Source organism: Hydra vulgaris, chromosome 02 (genome assembly GCF_038396675.1).
Source record: "Hydra vulgaris chromosome 02, alternate assembly HydraT2T_AEP".
Taxonomy (NCBI): Eukaryota; Metazoa; Cnidaria; class Hydrozoa; order Anthoathecata; family Hydridae; genus Hydra; species Hydra vulgaris.
The window spans coordinates 60,787,314-60,810,436 of record NC_088921.1 but is presented as its reverse complement, the minus strand read 5'-3'; the positions used below and the strand labels follow the sequence as shown (position 1 = coordinate 60,810,436).

General features: G+C 27.5%; 1 protein-coding gene across 1 annotated transcript in view; it reads left to right on the top strand.

The window, feature by feature from the left end:
* LOC100203539 (myotubularin-related protein 13) overlaps window positions 1–22,684 on the top strand; it is a 95,095-nt gene extending 72,411 nt beyond the window's left edge. The window contains exons 20-34 of the mRNA XM_065791595.1: window positions 2,890–3,244; window positions 6,074–6,203; window positions 6,506–6,759; window positions 6,853–7,055; window positions 10,950–11,000; window positions 18,233–18,355; window positions 18,636–18,740; window positions 19,120–19,302; window positions 19,596–19,967; window positions 20,117–20,476; window positions 20,569–20,646; window positions 20,755–20,887; window positions 21,244–21,380; window positions 21,876–22,118; window positions 22,339–22,684. Coding sequence (XP_065647667.1) covers window positions 2,890–3,244; window positions 6,074–6,203; window positions 6,506–6,759; window positions 6,853–7,055; window positions 10,950–11,000; window positions 18,233–18,355; window positions 18,636–18,740; window positions 19,120–19,302; window positions 19,596–19,967; window positions 20,117–20,476; window positions 20,569–20,646; window positions 20,755–20,887; window positions 21,244–21,380; window positions 21,876–22,118; window positions 22,339–22,431 — 2,820 coding nt within the window. The 3' untranslated portion in view covers window positions 22,432–22,684. The remainder of the gene's footprint in view (window positions 1–2,889; window positions 3,245–6,073; window positions 6,204–6,505; window positions 6,760–6,852; window positions 7,056–10,949; window positions 11,001–18,232; window positions 18,356–18,635; window positions 18,741–19,119; window positions 19,303–19,595; window positions 19,968–20,116; window positions 20,477–20,568; window positions 20,647–20,754; window positions 20,888–21,243; window positions 21,381–21,875; window positions 22,119–22,338) is intronic.
* The last annotated feature ends 439 nt before the right edge of the window (window positions 22,685–23,123 follow it).

The following is a 23,123-nucleotide window of genomic DNA, read 5'->3' as shown; positions in this document are numbered from 1 at the left end:
TATTAGGAGATAATAGAATGTGTTGCCTAGTCATAAAAATAGAGACACAACTAAAGCCCATATATTGAGTCAGAAAGATCTGTCATTTAACATCCTAAATTGGAAACAATATATTATAAATACACCTGTGCCAGTCTAATAGATAAAGATGGGGTGCAAAGCTGGTCTTTAGATAGAATCTGTTTACCCCTTAAATAATCTGTTTACCCTTTAATTGAAGAAAAACTTTGTTGTGCAGATAATTAAAACAATTTTTTTTTTTTTTTTTTTTTGATTATGTTCATGTTATTCAGTTTATTTGTAATAATTGTTAACTGACAAAAATAAGGAATTAGTTTTTGAGTTTGATGGTAATAAGCATATAGCAAAATTAAGTGATTTAAAACTTTATTAGTTGTAATCTGGCTATCTTTTAGCTTAGATAATTGTATAAAATTTTTTATCTCACCAAAATTAATCGAGAGAAAGTTGGCATTTGTTTCTGAGTTTTCTGTGATAAAGCAATTGCTGCACATTCAAATCATTCATCCTTTAAAAAGATAGTGTTATTTGGGGTTAGAATCCAAATGCTCATTCCTGTTATATTTGTCTTTGAAGTTTCAATGAGCAGGAATGTAAAACTTTTAATAACTTACCAGAATTTGAGGAGTAAGTTTAATTTCAAGCAGAATCATTACTTTCTATTTTATATACTGCTGGTTATTTCAAAGAAAAAATGGCTATGATTATATTGATGCACGGTTTTATTTTTAAAAATGTGGAGCCTACATTGATGACATAAAGGAGGAGGTCTTGTTATTCTCTTTTTGACAAAATTGTTCAATGGTGCATATTTTGTTTGGCTTTATTTGAGCAGTTATCAGGTGAATTTTGTTGAACATTTTTGATAAAGCAATTCCAAGCTTTATCACAAAGTTTCAATTTGGTATTGATGACCAACATTGCATCACTTTAGCAAATTAATAAAAAAAATCCAAAAAAATCTTTTAAAAAAATATATTTTTAAAAAGTCTAGCAATAATAAAATCTCCAAGATTTTTTTAAATTCTTTTATGTTATGTATAAAAACTATGTTATAATTATAAAATAATTAAAAACAGCAAAAAATAAATATAAAACAAAATAATTAAAATAAGAGCAGAAAGACAAATGTTTTATTTAAATTCTAAATGAAATAATTTAAAAAAACCAACATAACGAAGGTTTAATTTAAATTTTCTTTTTTAAACTCTAAATAAAATAATTACATCAAGAACAGCAAAATGAATGTTTTATTTTAAATTCTAATATATATATATATATATATATATATATATATATATATATATATATATATATATATATATATATATATATATATATATATATATATATATATATATAACACCTGGTGACAAAAATTTGGCACAAAATAAACACAAACAGTAATAGTACAACTAAAAGTTTAATGATCAAAAAATATTTTACAGAATATTAAACAATATATTAGTTTTTTATTTTCCGGACTGCAATAATGATTTCTCCCCATTACGACATACGGCATCAACTTTTTTGTATACATGTTCACACATGCCTTGTACAAGATTTTTATCAATTTTTTTTAAACAAGAATGGATTTTTTTTGCAGCTGATCTTCACTTTCAGCTTCCCAATTGTTTTCATACACGTAGCCTTTAAGGATTGACCAGAAATCTTCAATTGGTTGTAATTCTGGGACACATGCTGGATTATCAAATTTTGTTACATAGCGGATATTTTTCTCATCGAGGTAATTGGTCACACTTCTAGCATAATGTGAAGAGGCCAAGTCAGGCCAGAATACATAATTACCATCACTGTGATGTTTGTTGATAAAAGGAGTCAATCGTTTCATGATGCAATCATTTTTGTACACTGTTTGGTTAATTGCCAGTCTCGCAGGAACAATAAATGGTTTCAAGATTCCACGAGGGGATATGGTAATCCACACAAGAATTTTTTTTACAAATTTGCTTTTGTGGTTATATTTTACATTTTTTGGTGCATTTTTTGTGTCATCTGAGTAAAATCCAACATTCAAATTTTTATTTGTATGTTTAAATGTAAAATAAGACTCATCGTCAATGACAAAGTCGCGGTTTCTGAATTTGCGACAAATTCTTCCACACTTCAGTTGCAACTGCTTTAACTGTTTCTCAGTGCGATCAGGGATTTGTTTTTTCTTAAAATAACAAGTGTTTGTTTTGTTTTTTATTATTTTTACAATGTAGGAATGATCACACTTGAATTTATTTGCAATTTTTCTTGTTGAAGTTCCAGACCGGTTGTTCAAAAGACCTTTCAGGCAATCGATGTTCCCACTTGTTCAATTAATGTAGTCGACTTCATTTTTGGATAACTTTTTTATTAATTAATCTAAGTAAACAAAACTTTCAGTAAAAGATAAGTAACACTTTATAAACAAAATAACTAAAAAATTAAGACTGGATAACTAAAAATTCAATAAGTTTTAGCTTATCAAAGATTGTGCCAAATTTTTATCACCAGTGGTTGTATATATATATATATATATATATATATATATATATATATATATATATATATATATATATATATATATATATATATATATGTATATATATGTATATATATGTATATATATATATATATATATATATCAGCCCTCAGATTTAGGGTCAGCATTCAGTAATGCTGATCTAACTACCAACCTAAAAGTGTATGAGGTCCTCAAAAAATCGCCAGCCATGTTTCTATGTTTTATGGTAACCCCTTTGTGTCAAATTGTTCTTGCTGACCTGATGCCAACCTCTAACAGTTTGAAGGCGGCAATTTATTGTTTTTTTCTAATTCCAAGGATTGATTAGTTTCCATTAATGTTTGGTTCATTAGGTTCTGAAACTGGCATTTGATGAAGAGGTGTTCCCAGATGTGATCGAAAATCTAAGAAAATCTCTTGTAAAAGCGAGGTGGCCGACAACTGTATACAGCACATTTGCTTTTAACTTAAAAGAAAAACCTACGCTTCAGCGAACCCTTTCACAAAGGCAACATTCTATACGTAAAGCTAATAAATCCATAAATACACTTGTTACTGTTAAAAATATTGTTAGCATTAATTCAAAGAAAGGGAAGACTAAACTTGCTCAAACAGGTGATACAACAGCGCGCAAGTACCAAGCAGTAAATGCAGATGATGAAGATAATGATGATATGAAACAAGTATTATTTGAACAAGAAAATAGAGGTATTTTTTAGTTAGCATTTTATTTTTTTAATCACATTTGACTGACCTATATTCAATTGTTTATTTTTGTTTTAATAGTGCATAAAATAGTAAATAAATTAAATATATATATATATAATATGGCAAAAAACTATAGCTGGCTTAATAAGAATGCTAACCTGTTATATAATATTATGTGGAAAGTAATCAAACAGTGTGCAGTTAAAAACCTACAAGTTTCTGTAATTTGCTGTAATTTGTGCATTAATTATTATAAAAACATTACAAAAAGTAAAGAAATTCTTTTGTTCAGAAATGTCAGCCTCTTAAATTCTTAAAGTGAGATTAAATCTAAGTACAGGCATGCTAACATTTTTTTTTTAAATTGGACATAAGTGATTTACTGAGTGTTTAGATCAACCTTTGTTTTGTTTTATGTAAGTGTGTGTATTAGATAATGGAACTCACTCTATTAGGTTGTTCTTTTTAATCTTCTTTTGATTTGTAAATATATGATAATTGATATGAAATGATATGATATGAAATTGATATGAAATGATATGGTAATTGATATGAAATGATAATATATGATAGATAATTGCTGACTCAATCATAAAACACATAAAGGCGCCATCAAAAAGTAATTTTTCTTTTAGTTTATTACAATATAATGGTAATGTATTTTATAAATTTATTTTTACATATATATTATTTTTTTATATATATAATTTAAAAAACATCAAGAAATACAGTTTTTCTTAATACTAATATATTTTTTTAATTATTATTTTATAAATGATAATTGGATTAATATTTGGATTAAAAGAATTTGGATAATAACCAGCATTATCAGCTTGTTAATATTAAAATTTTTTATTGTTAATATTTTTATTGATGTCAGTTGTTGAATAGTTTCATTTTTTTTTTTTTTTGAATTTAAAAAATTGAGTTTAAAATTGTGCCATTCCCTAAAACCTAGATGTATTTTTATATATCTTGTCCCCTCTCCCTCTCCTCATGTTTTTCTTAATCTCCCAAGTTTTATGAAGACTTAATGAATATTGATAATGTTTTTCATATAATATAACAATAATAAAATAATAGATAATGCTTTTCAGATGTTGATGCACTAGCGTGTTTACCTGCATTTTTGTTTCACCTTCTTAACTTGCATTAAAGTTAGAATACAAATAGAAAAATAAAAAAAAACTTTTTAAGAGAACAAAAAAAAAATAATCTAACAAAAAAAAATTAAAAAAAAAAAAAAGGCTTTTAGAGAAAGTAAAAATGTTGTTATATACCCGTTTGACAAAGGAACAGGTTTTGCAAGAATAAAACATTCTTAAGCCTTTGAAAAATTTGGTCAAATTTTTTTAAATTGGTCTGACAAAAATTATATATATATATATATATATATATATATATATATATATATATATACATATATATATATATATATATATATATATATATATATATATATATATATATATATATATATATATATATATATATATATATATATATATATATACCCTACTGCCAGTTACGCCTCAAAAATTTAAATACATCTTTCAAAAAATGCCAGTCCGAACTAATCAGGGTCCTAAGAAAAACCTATTCAGGTCAATCAAAAAGATGGCCTGGTAATTTGGTGTAATTGACTCTATAATATGAGGCGTTGTGAAGAAGAATCTCAAGGCTCTGTGCACGACCAAGACAAAAAGACAACTTACTGAGAGCCTGAAGACCAAAAGACTTTAAAAATCCAAGAAAGTATTAAGTATTTTGAAGAATGGTGCACTGATTTTAATGATTTTGGATGAAAAGATTTTATGGATCTCAAATACTCAAACTGACCAGCAAGGCACCAGAAGAAATCTTGAATGACATCTGGATGCGGTAGTGGTGTCGTGGTAGTGCGCTCGCTTTGTAAGCGAGAGGTTCCGAGTTCGATCCCCACCACGTCCCTGGTAGTACCGCGCTCAACTTGTTTCTCCGCGCAGCGGCCTTGTTCGTCAAGGTTTGTGTTTCGGAGTTATAGAGTTGAGAGAGGGTTATAACCACAATTAAGTAGCCTCCTCGTATGTAGTGGCCTTCTCGGCCTTGGGGAGGTGAATTAACATAAAAAAAAAAAAAATTTAAGTTCTGACTAAACATTTGGCCTTAGTAATGGATTTTTGCCTTGTGTCATTAGATGGCAAAAGAAATGCCACCATTATTTATTGGTTCTGGTGTCAAAATTAATATGATTTAAAATCCATCTGCAAGGCCTTGGATGCCATGTTGTTGTTTTTTTTTAAATTATTCACCTCCTCAAGGCTGAGATGGCCACTACAGACAAGGTGGCAACTTTTTGTGGTTACAACCCTCTCTTGACAAGCAAGGCTGCTGCGCAGAGAAACAAGTTAAGTGCGGTACTACCGTGTATCAAATTCATAAAAACTACTTGTCACCAGTTTGGTGCCCAGATCAAGTTTATGATTCAAGCATAAGGGTCCATATTGAGTAATTTGTTGCCAATGCACTGTACTTTTATTTAAATAAAAAAAGAAAAAGTTTTGGGGTCAAAAATATTAAGATTATATTTAGATTAAAAACATTTTATTTTATATTTTAAGATTTTGCAACAAAGTTTTCTTCACTAAAATTTACAATACAATTTTCGAATGCTGTGTTATTACTTCTTAATTTTCCACTAATATATTCAATATTTTGAAATTGTTAATATAGCTCTTTCAAAAGTCTTCTTTATTATTTTCAAGCTTCATAATTTGTTATAAAAAAGTTACAAAAATTTTATATATTAAATATTTCTCAGTGTTTTTCACAGAAAATTTTCAAATATAGGTGCTGACCGCTTGAAAGAATCAGTTGTATATAAAGATTATGAAAGACTAGGTTTAGGTTGCATTACCAAAGCATCTCCATCACAATGGAGGCTATCCATGATAAATTTTCATTACAATGTTTGTAGGAGGTAATAAAAGTTCCTAAAATTGTAAAATAAAATTGTAATTTTATGTTCTATTGCTTATAAAATTAATATTATGTTAAATAAATTTAATTATCACATTTACCTGGTTCTTTGAATATTATAGGAGAAAATGTTCTTAATATGTTTATTTTTTTAATTAATTGTAATCTATATTGGTCTCTGCTTTTTTTTGTCTATCTGCATTAACCACATTCAATTGGACATTTTTATTACTGATAATCTTGTTTTCTAACAAGTTTAAAATGATTTGTTCGCAGTTATGGAAAGTTATAAATTTTTATTAGCTATCCAGCTGTGGTAGTTGTTCCATCTCGTGTTGTTGATGATACAATCATGAAAGTTTCCAAGAATCATCGTTTAAATCGCTTTCCTGTAGTGGTATGGAGTCATAAAAGGACAAAGGGAGCTTTATTAAGATCCGGAAGCATCAGCAAAAGTGTTCTTACATCTGTACTAAAAGGAAGTTTAAACAGCAACCAAGTATCAATCTATAACAGTTCAAATATAAGTGAAGATGAAAAGATGTTTTCTGAAATTGGTATATCTAATTTTTTTTAAAGAGTAAAAATCTATTTCAGTTAGTAAGTTGATAAAACCTTTATTATATCTTTTTATATGATTATTTGTAAAGTGAAGGCCACTCAAATGCGAATCGCCAAAGGAAAGGTTTATTCTATAAGTGCTGGAGCTGCTTTGTCAATGATGGCAATGTCTGATGACTTTGCAAGTTTGTTTGAGGGTTCTCAGCAATATAAGAAACTTACAGAGGAACAGGCTGAGATTAATAGCTGGACCCCTGCTAATTTATATATCTTTACTGATAAAAGTTCAAAGGTATAAATGGTTTCTTTATTTTTATCTAAAAAAATTTAATTTTTTAAGTGCATTTTTTGAATCTAAGGTTACTACTTCATTTTGCTTTACTGTTATTTCAATAATTTTTTTTTAAATTTTTTTTTTTTTTTGAAAACTAAAGAATACTGAGAGGTTTTATTTTAGAATTTTTCTTTTCCAATAGAATGGGGAGATTTTACCTTAAAAATAAGGGAGTTTAATAAAGTATTTGGAGATTTTTTTAAATAAAAAAATTTAACAGTAGAAGAAGAGTATTTACTGTAGAAATTAAAGAGTAATAAATGTTAATTAATAATATTAATTGTAGAATAAGGAGGTTTTTTTGGTTTTATTGTTTCTAACAATTTCTGAACAATATATTGTCTGGGTGTTAGGGTCAACCCTGACAAATTTTTATTTTTTCTATTTTAGGTTTTATTTGCATGTTCTAAATTTATATTTAAAACTTTTATATATATAAGGGCAACTGAAAGTAACCAGTTTGCTGATGTTGGTTGCCCGCTGACATTCTGAGTTGCCTGTTACCATTTTTTATAAAAATTTTTTCATTTTCACGGAATTTCTGCACAGTTTTGTCATTTTTCCTCATAGGGCTAAGGGTACACTAGAAATAATTTGTGCAAATAAAAGTAATAATGTATACTATTGATAACAGGCTTTGTCAGTAATGCATGCGACTGGATGCTTTTATAAGACTGCGCAAATAATAATTTTGTTTTGGCAATTTGACTATGACTATTATTATGTTTTTAGAATTTGAGCATTTTTAAAATGCACTTATCTAGGCTTGACTAAAAAAAAACTTATTTAAAAAAAAAAAATCTCAATGAATGAGAAAATAAAATTAATTTAACTAAAAATAATAAAAATATAACATTTAATAAAATGCAAAAAAATAAAAAGCTAAGATTATTAAAATCATGTTTTTATTTGGAATAATAAACTTTGAATTTTTTTATCTTTACACATGTTTTTGTAATATTAGGGAAAATCTTTTTTTAAAAAGTAACAACTTCTAATGATTGTCTAACAATTATATACATTTAATTTTAGCGTTTTTTTGTTTTTGTTTTGTTGTTTATAATAATTAAAAAGTAGTAAGATTCCATGTAAATACTTGCTCATAAATAATTATAACTTTAAATACATATAAATTAAATATGGTAAAAATTGAGAAACAAATAAGAACATAGCCTGACTTGAGTTTTCAGTAAACACATAAAATATTAGAAGGAAAATATCTAATTGTGGTACTTTAGGTTCAAATTGGTAAAACACTGTTGTTCTGTTTTGAATTAACAAAACAATTTTAAATTTTTTCCAAACATTTTCAATCAAGTTTGAAGTCATGCTTTGACATTAAAATTCAAAAGCCCTGTATATTGTACTATCAAGATTTAACAATAGTATACTTTTTGATAATACTTTTGTTAAATCCTGATACAACAGAGTACACTTGCAATCAAATAACTGCTATAGGTGCTGCAAAGTATAGTTTACAATGCAGAGTCTATTTTTAAATAAATCAGATTGCTACTTTTAGTAGTGAGGAACTAATGAATTTGTCCAATTTTCTCGATTCCTGCAACCTCTACAAAGCTTAGTTTTTACTGTAAGCTTTTTTCAAAATATATATTTTCTGACAAAACAAAAAAATCAAGGCAGTCTAATATTAAGCAGTTTGTAGGAATGTTGATATTAATATTACTTTTTTTTACCCCGTTAGTTGCATCACTTGACAAGGTTTAGATCCCTCCCTGGGTTAGCAAAATATAGATAGATTTCAAGAAGATATTTGTAAGCATAATTTATCTTCATAAATAAAACAATTGTTTAAAGAACTTTTCATGATTTTGAATTAATCAGTAATAAAAAATTTCAATTAAATAAAAAGAATTCTCTCAACTCTTCATATTGCCATCGAATATCGAACCCTTGAATATCGAACCATCAAATAGGTTTGTGACAGATTAGTCACAAGCCTATTTGGTGCTCACAAAATCCAGTGTAATTGTTTTAATTTATTATAAATCATTGCAACATTATTGTTACATACTGTTCTATGTAATTCTATGAAAAATAAAACTAAAAAACAAAAAAAAAATGCTTTTACTTATTTAATAAAAGCTATCAAATATACTTCATAAAATATTTTTTGGAGATATTGCAATACAAAGGGTTAAACAAAAACTCTCAAAAGTTTTTTGGTTAGTTTCACAAAATTTAATCTAGGATGGACTATGATGAACATTTAATCTATGATGGACTTTGCAAAAACAAAGAAATCAAAAAAGTTGCAATGATATTTTAGATTCTTTCAAAATTAGGTGAAAATCAATGGAAAGAACTTTCTTATATTTCTTTCTTTTTATTTTTTAAATATTATTTCATCGGATATCAAATAAATTGAAATAATGATAATAAAAATTGAATTTAAGTTTTTAATCTTCAAATCATGTTTAATTCAAAGTTTTTTACCTCAGTTTTCAAGTTTAAAAAAATTTATTTTGTAATATGTTGTTATTGCTTTTTTATCAAGAAAGTAAATTATTTCACCAATGTGGTAAAAATGATTTTTACAATATTTAATTACAACTTAATTTTTCCTAAATAAAACATTGCTTAAACTACATCAAAAGACAATTAAGTATTCAAATTGATAAGAGTTTTGGCCTAATAAAAATGGCTTAACACATAGATAAAATCTCCATGAAAATGCGTATAGCATAGCGTAATGCTACTTAACAAACCCTGCTGAAATAGAAGGCTCCCCTGGGTTTCATTGCATATATCAAGTGACTAAATTGCAGAGGTAGAAAGTAACAAATTACTGTATTTGAGTAGTTTTTTGTAAATTTTGTACTTTTTAAGTATTTTTTCAAATTTTTACTTTTACTTAAGTATATATTTTTTACTAAATTTGTACTTTGCTACATTTAAATCAAATGCGTTACTGAGCAAAAAAAAATTATTATGTATTAGTATTGTTTAATATCACAATAAGATTTAATTCTTTTATTTGATTAAAAATTGTACTTTTATAATATAACTTAGTTTCAAAATAGTTTTCATTTGTTTACAAATTATGTAAACAAACCCTAACTTCACTTAAAATAAAAAGGAAGGAGGAGGGAAGGGGTTAGCAAATTTATGATAATTTGTTATTAGAAGGAGGGTTTTTGATTTTGTAACTAACATTTATCTTTTCAAATCTATAACCTTTCAAAAAGTTTTTAAATAAATTTGATGTACGTACACTTGACTCTGGCTATTCCAATTTAACTTGAATTGGAAATGACTTTTCAAATTGACTTTAATTTTAGTAGATTAGTATAGGCTATGCTACGTTAACAGCTTTGTCAGCCGTGGTAAAATATTGATAGAATAGATAGTAACGTCCACAACACTACACTAACTTATTACTAATGAAGTTATCTAAATTACAAGGAGAAGTTAAACCTGCTTCCTAGTTAGCCACGCCTCCTAACTAGATTTTTTACATCTCTATGTCGATACATAAGTATAAAAACTTGAGTACAAAGTTTTGTTATTTTTCTATCTCTGGTAAATAGGGAGAGAATATGCAAGGAATGCTGCTACATTGTTTTTTTCATTATTCATTTTTTTAAAGCTTTTTCATAGATTTTTTTTTTGACATAGCAATAAAACTCGATAATAATAATAATAATAAGTTGTAGTGCAAACATGGAACAATGTTCCATGCTTGCACTTGTTATTTTTTCTTTATGTCAGAATTAAGTTGTTATTAAAAGCTTTTAATTTTACTACTTGGATAGTAGTAAAAAATGATTATACAAATAATAATTTTCTTTTGTGTTGATTGCATTTACTTATTGTTGTTTTATATTTAAGATATCTGTCAAAATGGAATCTTCAAGCAAGATTGTTGTTGTCAACGTTGATGTAAGTGTTGTTGAAAAAAAAATTTTTTGTTATTAATTACATGTTTTAATTATTGAAATAATATTTCATTTACCGGTTCATTTACATTTTACTTGAAATCAGGTTCAATATCGAATATTTTAAGGTTCTATATAAAATGTGACTTTTATTAACTGGTTTTGATTTAATCTCCAAGAATTTTGTTTTTTAATCTCTCCTTTTTAATCTCTCCTTCACTAAAAGAAAATCTAAATTATATTCAAGTTAATTTTTTAATTTTGAATAAAATTAAAAAATTAACTTGAATATAATTGAATTTTTTATTAAATGTTTACAAAGAAAAAAAACTAATATTTTGAACACAAGTATGTAAACAACTTCTCTTCTGTTAAAACAGTAATAGATAAAAATACACCTTGTATCATTTTTAGTTGAGGGGATTCCATCAACTACCTTTTTTTAATACTAGTTCACTCCCAACAAAGCTCAAAGCGACCATTATTAAATTTAGAGTTACTAGAAAACAAAAAATAAAGCTAAATGGAAAGGAAATAGCTGATGAAAGACTTGAAAATTTCTAGGTTGTATGAGTCAGGAAAACATGAAGATGAAAGAGAATTAAAGCATTAAAGCATTTAATGCTTTGAAGGAAAAAACTAGATGAATAAAAGTTTTGAAGGAAAAAACTAGATGAATAAAAGTTTTTTGAACATGAAGGGACAGATACATTAAAAGGATGATGCTAGATGACAAGTCAAGCGGGAATGATTTTGGTTGATGTAACTAGAGATGATAGCTCATTTGAGTAGTGACCATGATATTATTTGTAGAAATGAAAAGGAGTTTCATGTATTAAAACGATGTTGACCCAGAAGAATCTGCTCAGACAACTATTACTTTTGATTATTTGTCAGTCAGGTTGGGCGAAGCTTATTTTAAAGTTAATTTGTGTATGTAACAGACCATGATTTATTATTTATTTATTTGTTTGCCATTTTTAAAAGTATAGAATGCTTTTGTCTAAGATTTTTATTAGGGGGTAGGGGCTGGGGGGGATTATAAAGCTCATAAATTTTAAATCTAAATTTAACTATTAAATTATTAAGTTAAAGTATGATCATTTGCTCTCCTGAATTTTCATTCAACATAAAGCAATTTAAATTTTAATTACTTTAATTCTCTGCTTAAAATTTAAAAGTATACTACCTCTATTTTAAAGTTAAATTTAGTGTAATGAATAAAGTACATCACAGTAAATTTACTTGTAAACTAAATCAAAACAACAATTTAAGTTACTCAACTATTAAATTTACTTAATATGCTCAATGACATTTAGTTGCAAAAATTACAAATGAATTGAATAAGAAAATTTTAGTCTTCCAAAATTCTCTTATTCAAATAATCTTTAATTAGAAATTTAAAATTAAAAAAAAATTTAAAATCTAATTGAATGAAAAGTGCACTGACATCCATAATACCCAGTGGCATAGCAAGGATTGTTCTTCAAAGTTAAACATCGATCTAGTTACTGTAACAGTATCAGATTTAGAAGATAGTCCAAGTGAGAAAGAAAAATTTATTTAAAACATAAATATTTTTAGTGGTTAAATATTTTTTGTAAAGATGCTATTATTTTTTGTTTCTGGAAAATAGTTTAAAAAGTAGAAACATTCTATTGCAAACATTAAATGAGTGATAAAAATTATTTCATAAAAATTTAAATTTAAAAAAATAAATTATTCTACTTCTGTTCAAAATAATTTTTTCCCAAAAAAAAATTTAAGTATATACTTAAACTTATAAAAATAGAATTCGACTTATTAAACCAAATGAAAATAAAAACTTAAAAACCCTTTGAATGAAAAAATTATTTATATTTAAATTTTTAATTGTACGCAAGATTAAGAACTAATAAGTTAGAAAAATGTGGTATCTAAGTTTAGTATTTTTTTGAGTTTACTCGTTTGTTTTGTTGTTTTTTTTCTTTGATCTTACTCGTTTGGTCTATTAATTAGAATATGTTTTTGCACAAATGGGAAGTTTTATGTTTTATGGTGATAATGTTTTAATTCATTATTTAGAACAATTGTGTTTAACTTTTATAACGCAATTTTTTTTTATAACACGTTTTAGATTATTAATGTCATAAACTGTATAGAATAGCAATAAAATAACAAAGTCGTTTTATTTTATAGATAAGCTCTATTTATTGATGAAACAACTTCGCAGTATTGTTATACTGTTGTTTTATAGCTTTTTACAATAACAATTTAATATCCTTTAAAAATAAAACATGTTTTTTGGTCACCGTGAATGGAGTATTAATTAGTTTTCATAGCATTTTAAAATGGTTTAATATTGAAATATTTGCATTTTTACTTTTATTTTTTTAAGTATTATGTTAAATAAGACAATTAATCAAAGTATTATTGTAATAGTATTAAATAAGTTACTTGTACATTACATTATAACTGCAACTTGTCCTTAAGTTGTAGGAGAAGTTCATATACCCAGGGCCTCTTTGTACCTAAGGCCACTCCACTTTATTTGAAAACTATAAAGTTCTAAGTAATGCTTCTCAGTTCTTAAGCTACTCACCTCAACTAATCTGAGGTGATTAGTTTAAAAAATATTTATTTTTTAATTCTATTTTGATTCTCAGAGAGCCTTGCTACAGCAGGTTATAATCGGAAAAAGTTTTTTCTGATGGTCTAAAGTAAGTTTTTGCTGCTGGTATCTTTTAAAGCCTTTCCTCTAGGATTGTTTTACATTCCTAGCAGAAATGTTTTTTTATATGTTCTTGTATATTATATTGTTTGTTACTTAAGTACTAAATGCGATGTTCAATAAGTTTCCTCTCAATCGGGATTCATTAATAGATGACATTTTTCATGAGGGTAATTTTTCTTGTACCTAGAGCCATATAGTTTGCTTGTACCTATGGCCATATATGCGTAAATAGTTTGCTTGATAACAAGGTAGGTTGTTGAATTTTGATTGGTGCAAAAAAAATTTTTTTTCCTTGCATTTGTATTGGAACTAACATTTTAAGCATAAACTTATTTGTCAATTTTGCTCAGGACTATTAGTCAATTTGTTATTTATTGAAGTGTTGCAATTAAGTAACACCAGATAAATTTCTTGAAAATAATCTAAGATTAAATAAATTTTTAATCAAATTGATGTCTGTCATTGTTTTCAGAGTATATTGGAGTTAAAACTAATTTTCAGAAAGCGGCCCTATGTAGAATAGGTAATGGCCTTAGGTACAATTAAAAAAAGCTTTTTGTACCTAGGGCCACTAATTTTTAACGTACAATTAAAAAAAGCTTTTTGTACCTAGGCCACTAATTTTTAAGGTACAATTAAAAAGAGCTTTTTATACCTAGGGCCACTAATTTTCAAGGTACAATTAAAAAGAGCTTTTTGTACCTATGGCCACTAATTTTTAAATGGCAGACTTTTATAGTTTTAGCCAACATTTACTAATACAAAATAATTAGTATAGAAATGTGATCATATCAGTTTCACCATTTTTAGACAAAAAATGGTGCATTAAATTTGGGAATTGAAAAAATCTGGATCTAGGTTATCGAACTTCCTCCAAATTTTAACAGTAACTTATGCTATTTTAAACCCTACTAAATATTTTGAAACTAAATTTTTTTATTTTTTAATATCTTCGCTTCCAACAAGGTTGCAAGCAACCACTATTAGAGTTGGAAGTTACTGTATAAGAAAAGATGAAGATTGTAGAGCAAGATAACGGTTGACAGACGACTTAAAAGATTGCAAAGTATATGAATCAGAAAAGCAAAATGAAGGAAGCGAAATCCAAAGAACTGAATTTCGAGGAAAAAAACTAGACAAATAAGAGTTTTTGGAGCACTTAGGAACAGTCACAGAAAAAGTATGAGACTTAATTGAATGACGAGTAACACGAGAATGAATTTTAGTAGATGGCACAAGAGATGCTAGCTCTTTAGAGCAGTGCATATTATAGTATTTGTAGAAAAGAGAAAGAGAAACAAAATTATGACAATGGTTGGAGGTTGGCTGCAAGAGCAGGTCCAACTATGTTTACAATGCGTTTTTGAACCTTGTCTAAAAGAGAAAGGACATCATTAGAAGATCCACCTCAGATATCCAGAAGGACGGATTTAAGATTTAAAGAGTTAAAGAATAGAATCCGGAGTAAGAAAGTGTCGAGCTCGATAAAGAGATGCAACCTAAGCAGATGCTGATTTTGCAATCCATTTGGTACATGGTTTCCAAGAAAGATCAGAAGTGAGAGTTAATCCTAGAAGATGCAGGTTAGATGACTAATTGAGTACCTTACCGTTCATAAATATAGGATGATCTAAATTAATGCGATAACAATTGGCTGAATAAAATTGAGTTTTCTGAATTTAAGTTCACCAGCCACTGTGAGCCCCGTGCTGTAGCAGAAATGAGATCCTTTTCAAGCTCAAATGCCTTCTCCAAACAACCAGAAAGTGTCGGCTTCTTATCAAGACAAGAATAAATGGTAGTATCATAGCGAACAAAGCCACATTAGATGTGAGAATATCTGGAAGATTGGTAATGTAAATTAAAAAGAGTATAGGGCCAAAAATTGAATCTTGAGGAACCCCTGAAGTTAAAGGACATCAATCAGAAAGTAAGTTATTAGATTCAGGATGAGAGATTAAGTGTTTGTTAATTAAAGATTCAAAAAGCTTGCTTATCATAGGAAGAAGAATAATGGGAGAGTAGTTAGACGAATCAGATCGCTCTCGAAAATAGGAATAACAGATGCTGCTTTCCAGCAGGTTGGAAAATAAGACCATGGTCTCACAAAGAGCAAATAGGTCTGGTGAACTTTGCAAGAGATAAGACTTAACAGAAGAAAAGTTACTTCAAAGTCTGTGATTATGAGTAAGTAAGATTATGTAAGTCTGTGATTGTGACAAAGAGCAAATAGGTCTGGTGAACTTTGCAAGAGATAAGACTTAACAGAAGAAAAGTTACTTCAAAGTCTGTGATTATGAGTGAATGATAGGTTTAGAGAACTTGGTGATGACAATGGTTTTTTGTGTTTTATAGTTTTTGGTACTTTATTCAATTTTTAAATTTGTTAAAGAACTTGACTCAAAGCGCAGATAGTGCTCAGTACACTATTTAAAAGCCTCATTACTATTAATATACCCTAAACCGTAACAAAAGGCTCCAAATGTTGCCTTGACAATGTACACCAAAAGTCTGAACACAGAGACCATCTATGCGCATCATGGCACTGTTAATACTTTGATTTTTTTCAGGTGTTGTTAGAATCTGCCTCTCTAAAAGCTACCACAGAGTTCAGGAAACCTGACTACCTGCCGGTCTCAGAACTATAAAACTGAGTTTTAGAGCTGTACCCTTGTTAGGAGATAAAAGAATGAGTTGCCTAGTCATAAAAACAGAGACACAAGCAAAATCCATGCATTGAGTCAAGTAGATCCACCATTCAACATCCTAAACTGAAAACAATGTATTAATAATACATCTGCACCAGCCTAATATATGAAGAAGGATTGCCAGGCTGGTCAACAGATAGAATCTGTTTATGCCTTAAATTTTAACAGTAATTTAAACCCTTGAATTTTAAACCCTGCTAATTATTATGAAACTTTATATTAAATATAATAAAAATGCCCTCATTAAAATAAAATTTATAATGCTAAATATTATAAATTTTATTTTAACAAGAATATTATAAAAATTAATGTTCTTATTAAAAAAATAGCAATTACAATTTAATGTGCAAAAGATAAAATTTTATAGTAACACAACCCCCATTACTACAAAGCTGCATTTAGTTTTATTTTTTCTAATTGAAAGGAACTTCTTCATTGAGGAAGCATAGGCTGTTATTTATTTACTATATGGTATCATAGCTTTATAAGCTTTTGTTTATACATTTCAATATTTTGTATGATATCTCACCTCTATCTTTGTCTCTAATGTGAACTATTCACCATTTTTGTCCTTAGCTGCTCTACCGATACACCACCATTAAAGGTCTAACATAAACTAAGTTTCTTCTCTTTTCTTTTCCTGTTGTGATAATTTTTATAGTAAAAAATTTCTTTTGATACTGTTATTACATAATATAGCTACTATTTCTGAAAAATTTACTTGGTTCTGGGAAGGAGGTCACAGACTAATGCAATCGGCATGAATGGATTGTGGTCTATACCATCTGTGACACTATTCACAAGTATTATTGTTTGTTATGATATTATTTACTGTTACTACCATCTGTGAAACAAACCCACAAATACTATTGTTTGTTATGATAATATCTACTGCTACTACTATCTGTGATACTATTCAAGAATGCTATTGTTTGTTATGATATTATCTACAATTACTGTAACATCATAATCACAAATATTCACAAAATACTGTTTATTATTGCAAATATCAGTATAACACATTTAATAGATGAATTAAGCAATTCTAGCTATATAAAATGGCTCTAAACTATCCATAGCTATGTTACTGACATGATTATGAAGCAATGAAAGTTCTTTAAAATTCATATATGTGAATATTCTAATGACTTGAAATTTAACCTTAGTTTTATAGAAAAGTATTTTTATTTATGAAATGCATTTTCCAATTCCAATTTTCAAATTATTTATGAAATGCATTTTCCAATTCCAATATCCAATTATTTATGAAATGCGTTCTCCAATTCCAATTTTCAAATTATTTATAAAATGCATTTTCCAATTCCCATTTCCAATTATTTATAAAATACATTTTCCAATTCACAAATAAAGGAAAACATAAAATACATTTACTCTCGAGTCCCAAATAAAAAAAAGGGGTAGGAACATTTATTAATTTTTGAAAAATTTTCCCACCCACCCCAATCTTATAAAGATTTCCACCCCCTACCCCTCCTTCCCCATGCTATATTTAAATAGTTTTATGCGTGTTTTGTAAAAAATATTTTGGATTTATAAACTGAAATTTTTTATAATACATACTTATATTGTAACATAAAAAATCCACCTCCCCCCCCCTCCCTTACCCTTTTCTCCATTTATTAGATCTGGGCTAAAATTTCCACCCCCCACATTTTATTCCCGCCCATCCACCCTCCTCCACTTGTATTAATGATTCAAGAGTAGCAAGTTTTCTTCAAAAATGAGTAATAATACTATATCATTTCATGTTCAAGTGGATTCTTCATCCACCACTAATATTTAATTTTTATGCAGATACATGATGTTGGTCAAGTAAAAACAAGTTTTGCAAAGCTATTAAAAGTTTGTTGTCCAAGCAATTCATCAATTGAAAAGACATTTTTCAGTGCTTTAGAAGAGTCAAAATGGATGTCCCAGGTATATATTTTTTTCAAGTATATGTTTTTAAATCTAATACTAGCTTTATTAAATTCAATAGCTTTGAGATATTATTTGTTAGATTTTTTTTTTAAATACAATTGAAATAAACTCAACAATAACTATAAATATAATAAGTATAAATAAACCTCTATAGCTACTTTTATACTTTTTTTTTAAAATAAAAATAAATATTTTTAAATATAAATTTTGTTGTTATTGTTGTATATTTTTTTAACAAAAAAGTTACTTATTAATAAGTTGTATATTTGCTAATTAGATCTCTTCATTACTTCAATTGGCATGTTCAATTTTAACTTTAATTGATGTACAAGGTTCTTCTTGTTTAATAACTTTGGGTGATGGATCTGAAGTAACTGCTCAGGTTGGAATTTTGTTTTTGTGCCTTAAAACATATCAAAACAAAATGTTATATAGTATATATAAAACATATTAAAATATGATATTACATTGTATATATAAAGCATATCAAAATAATATATTTTATAGTATATAAAGCATATCAAAATAAAACATAGCATATGTAAAACATCAAAATAAAATAAGTAGTAAAAATATATAGTATATAAAAAAGCCTTGAAATTAAAAAGTATACTGATTATTGCTTTATTTGTTTCTTAATTTGAAATAAGTATATATTGAGTTTTTTTTTGTTTTGTTTTTCATTATTATATTTAGTATTTAAGTAATATTATTATATTTTACCATTACATATGTATGTTTTTTTGGCTTTTTTTTTATAGTTAGTGAGTCTTGTTCAAATACTCTCTGACCCTTTTTACCGAACTATAAAAGGTTTTAAAGTACTTATTGAAAAAGACTGGCTTGCTTTTGGTTATCGCTTTTCTCATCGTGGTAATCATACATTTCCTGCCCAGCCAACTGTTGCACCTTTTTTTTTGCAATTTCTTGATTGCGTTCACCAGGTGTGCATTAGATAATTGCTTTTTATTAATTTATTACTGCTTTGGTGTTTAAGAAGATTGAGCACTTTTTTTATATAATTCACTAATATGATTATATATATATATATATATATATATATATATATATATATATATATATATATATAATATATATTTGTTTTTGTTTTTTTTGTTTATACAAAGTCAAAACAGCTTAGAATATCCTAATCATGTCATAATATTTCTGATCAACTTTCTTTTTTTTTTTTTATCAATAGTTATTTTTCAATTTTTTAAAAAAATCTTTTTTTAAGGTTGTAATTCAATTTCCTCATGCATTTGAGTTTAATATTTACTTCTTGAAATTTTTGGCATACCATCATACATCAATGCGCTTTAACACATTTTTTCTTGACTCTGAACATGAGCGATACCAACATGGCTGGTTTCCTGATTCAGATGTTCGTCTTAATGAAGAACATACACAGAAGTTAGTTTCCTCACTTGGTAATGTTAGTCGTGCCCGCAAAGATGCTGCCATTTTAAAGGCAGAGCTCTTAGCAGAACAACAGGCTGAACAGAAGAAAAAGAAAAATGCTAGCATGTCTTTATGGGACTATTTAGATATACAATCAGAAAAATTAACTTTGTTTCATCAATTTAGTTACCATCCAGAGCTAAGCAAAGTAAGGTTTTGTTATAATTTTGTAACTGTTTTGTTGTAAATTTTTTATTCAGACAATTTAATTTAATTACCATTAGTTTTTCAGCTAGACAATTCAAATTAAAAAAGATATTTTTAATTTGAATTTAACTTTAAGTTACTTTTTTTTAGGGGGTTTTGCAGCCATTTTGCAATATATCTAATCTTGAAATCTGGGACTACTATATTGCAGAAAATCTTTATACTGGTCCAACTTATGACCCTGAAATAATATCAGACTTTGATATGGGAACATCAATCAATGAGGTTGGAGTTGATACTAACACATCAAATGATGTTGATCGAGAAGATTCACAAAGATGTGTAACAGGTTGTTATGGAACAACAAAAGATTTTCCTCGAGATGAGTGTTCTTATTTATTAAATGAACTTAGTCGTTTAGCAGAAGAGCTTGACCAATCGACCCAAAAATGGCAGAATGTTTGGATGAAAATTGATATTAAAGAAATACTTCATAAGCAACAACGATCAGTATATCAATTTAGTTTTTTAATAAAAGGATTTATAAATTTTTATATAACCTTTTTTTTATACAATATTTATTTGGAATATGATTTATTTAGCACAATTGGTCTTTATTCTGGACTAAAGAAAGACGCGTTGCAATGCATAAAAGAGCCACCTTAGATATGGTGCTTAAGGTACATAAAATTTAAAGTACTTAATTTTTGTAATATAATTGAATTTTGTTGTTATGACAGTGTGTTTCAAATAATTTATTTTGTATTTTTATTATATGTATAAAAAAGGGGAAATTAACAGATAATGTTCAAATACGCAGTGAATTTGGATTAGATTTTCCTCATCAGTTTCAATATCATAATTACATTTTGTCATCGATATGTAACTACTGTTTGCAAACAATATCGGGATTGCATGGAGGTAATTATTTAATATGATCGTGTGCATATGTGTGAGTTTTCAACTTTATCTCTGTATTTGCTTACTGTTACTCTGTATTTGCTTACTGTTACTCTGTATTTGCTTACTGTTACTCTGTATTTGCTTACTGTTACTCTGTATTTGCTTACTGTTACTCTGTATTTGTTTACTGTTACTCTGTATTTGCTTACTGTTACTCTGTATATGATTGATGTATATATTATACCATGTGTCTGTGCTTGTATATGCATACTTTTTACATCTTTTGTTTTGTGTCTGTGCTTGTATATGCATACTTGTTACATCTCTGGAGTTCAAAAGTTTAATATCAAAAAAATGTTATTCTTTGTGTTTAGGTATGCAATGTGTTCAATGCTTTTATAATGTTCATGAAAAATGTCAATCAATGGTACCTACAGCATGCCCAAAACATCCAAGTTTAATAGATCAACCTGTCGCAGACATGTCAATCAGTAGCCACAGTTTACCTGGTGTAAGATTTATTTATAATCTATTAACAGAGCCGTAGCTATGGAGGATTGAAAATCCCAACTCCCAGATTTTCAAAGTTTTAAACTAAAAATGTTGTAAAATTAAAACTAGTAATGTTGTAAAATTGTAGGTAAAAAATTGTTCTCATCAGATAAAAATAGAAATGCAGTTTCTTAAAAAATATATTAGTACATCCGATCACATTAGTTTTTGACGCTTGCTACGGTCCTGTCTATTGGTTTAAATTTTGTTGATTATTATTAGAATAAACGCTCCTAAATTTACCCCCTTGTTAATTAATGTTTAAGTGTTTTAAACTTGTACTTGAGTTCTTTTTCTAAACTTGGTTTGGTGTAGGTGTATTAACTTGCAGATGTATTAACTTGTATTTGTGTTGTATAAGTGCTGTAGCTTGTAAAGTAACTATTAGTAACCATTGCATTTAATGAACTTAATAATTAACTTAAGCAATTTAATTGAACATGTATTATTTTAGAACGAAAGAGTGATTTCTCGAAACTTCAAAGGAACTTTGTATAAAAAAGGTAGACGCATTCGCCAATGGAAATCTCGTTGGTTTGTATTGGATGCAGAACGCAATCATTTAACCTATTATCTTTCTGAAGAAGATACTCAACTACAAGGGTACATCAATCTAGGCGAAATGAGAGGTTGTCGTATCACAGGTACTTTACCAGCTGGTTCACCTAAATGGGCAGATGGTAGATGTTGCATTGAGGTAAAAATAAGTCACGTGTGTTACGTTGTTATTAAATTAATAAGGCTGGTAGTGTTTAATCCACTCATAAATAAAACATGCCAGTTTGTATCTGTTTACATCTTTGAGTATTTTACGGGGTAGGGGTATTTTTATTGCATATAAAAATATTTTATTGCATATAAGAATAATATAAAATTGTATGATTGTATTGCATAAATATTTTTTTTTAATTGTTTAGCTTGTCACTACAAAACGAGATCACTTTTTCCTTGCGCACAGCCATGAAACTGCTCAAGAATGGGTTGAACGGCTTAACGCTTTGAATGCTTAGTAGCACTTGATGATGTCCTCATAGATTCATTATGTGTTGGTAGCTACAATTAGTTAACCACCACTTAAATGTAATCATCTCCTATTTAAGCACGTCGAAGAAAATTATATTTGTTAAATTATGCAGAGCGATATTTTTACGTTTTTATTCAAAAGGCTAAAAAATGCTTACTTTTTAACGTGACTTGTAAATCAAACCATTTGTATTTAAAACCTAAGTGCCATTGTTAGGGTTATTAAAGAATTTTTATTCAGAGATGTTTTTTCTTTCTTTTTTTTTTTTTTTTTGTATTTGATGCAATTGGTCCGAAGCATTAAAATCTTTAAAAGTTATAAAATTTAGAACTAAATTTATCATAAACTTATTTGAGCATAATGTTCCCAAGTAGAATAAAACAATACACCTTTTATCGGTACCGATATAAAATTTATGCACGCGTAGAAATGGAACTAAAAATGTAAACAAATGTTATTTTAACAATGATTACATCGAGATTATTAAGCGATACTGAGATATACCAAACATTAATACTAAACCTATACCATAAGTATTTTTTTTTTAATGTACATTTAAAAGGCAGAATATATAGTGCTCTTTCAGATTATTTTACTAAATGGAGACAAAATATTCTACGACCTTAATTTCTTTAAAGAAATATCTTTTTAAAAATAAACCCTGTAATAAATGCTTGA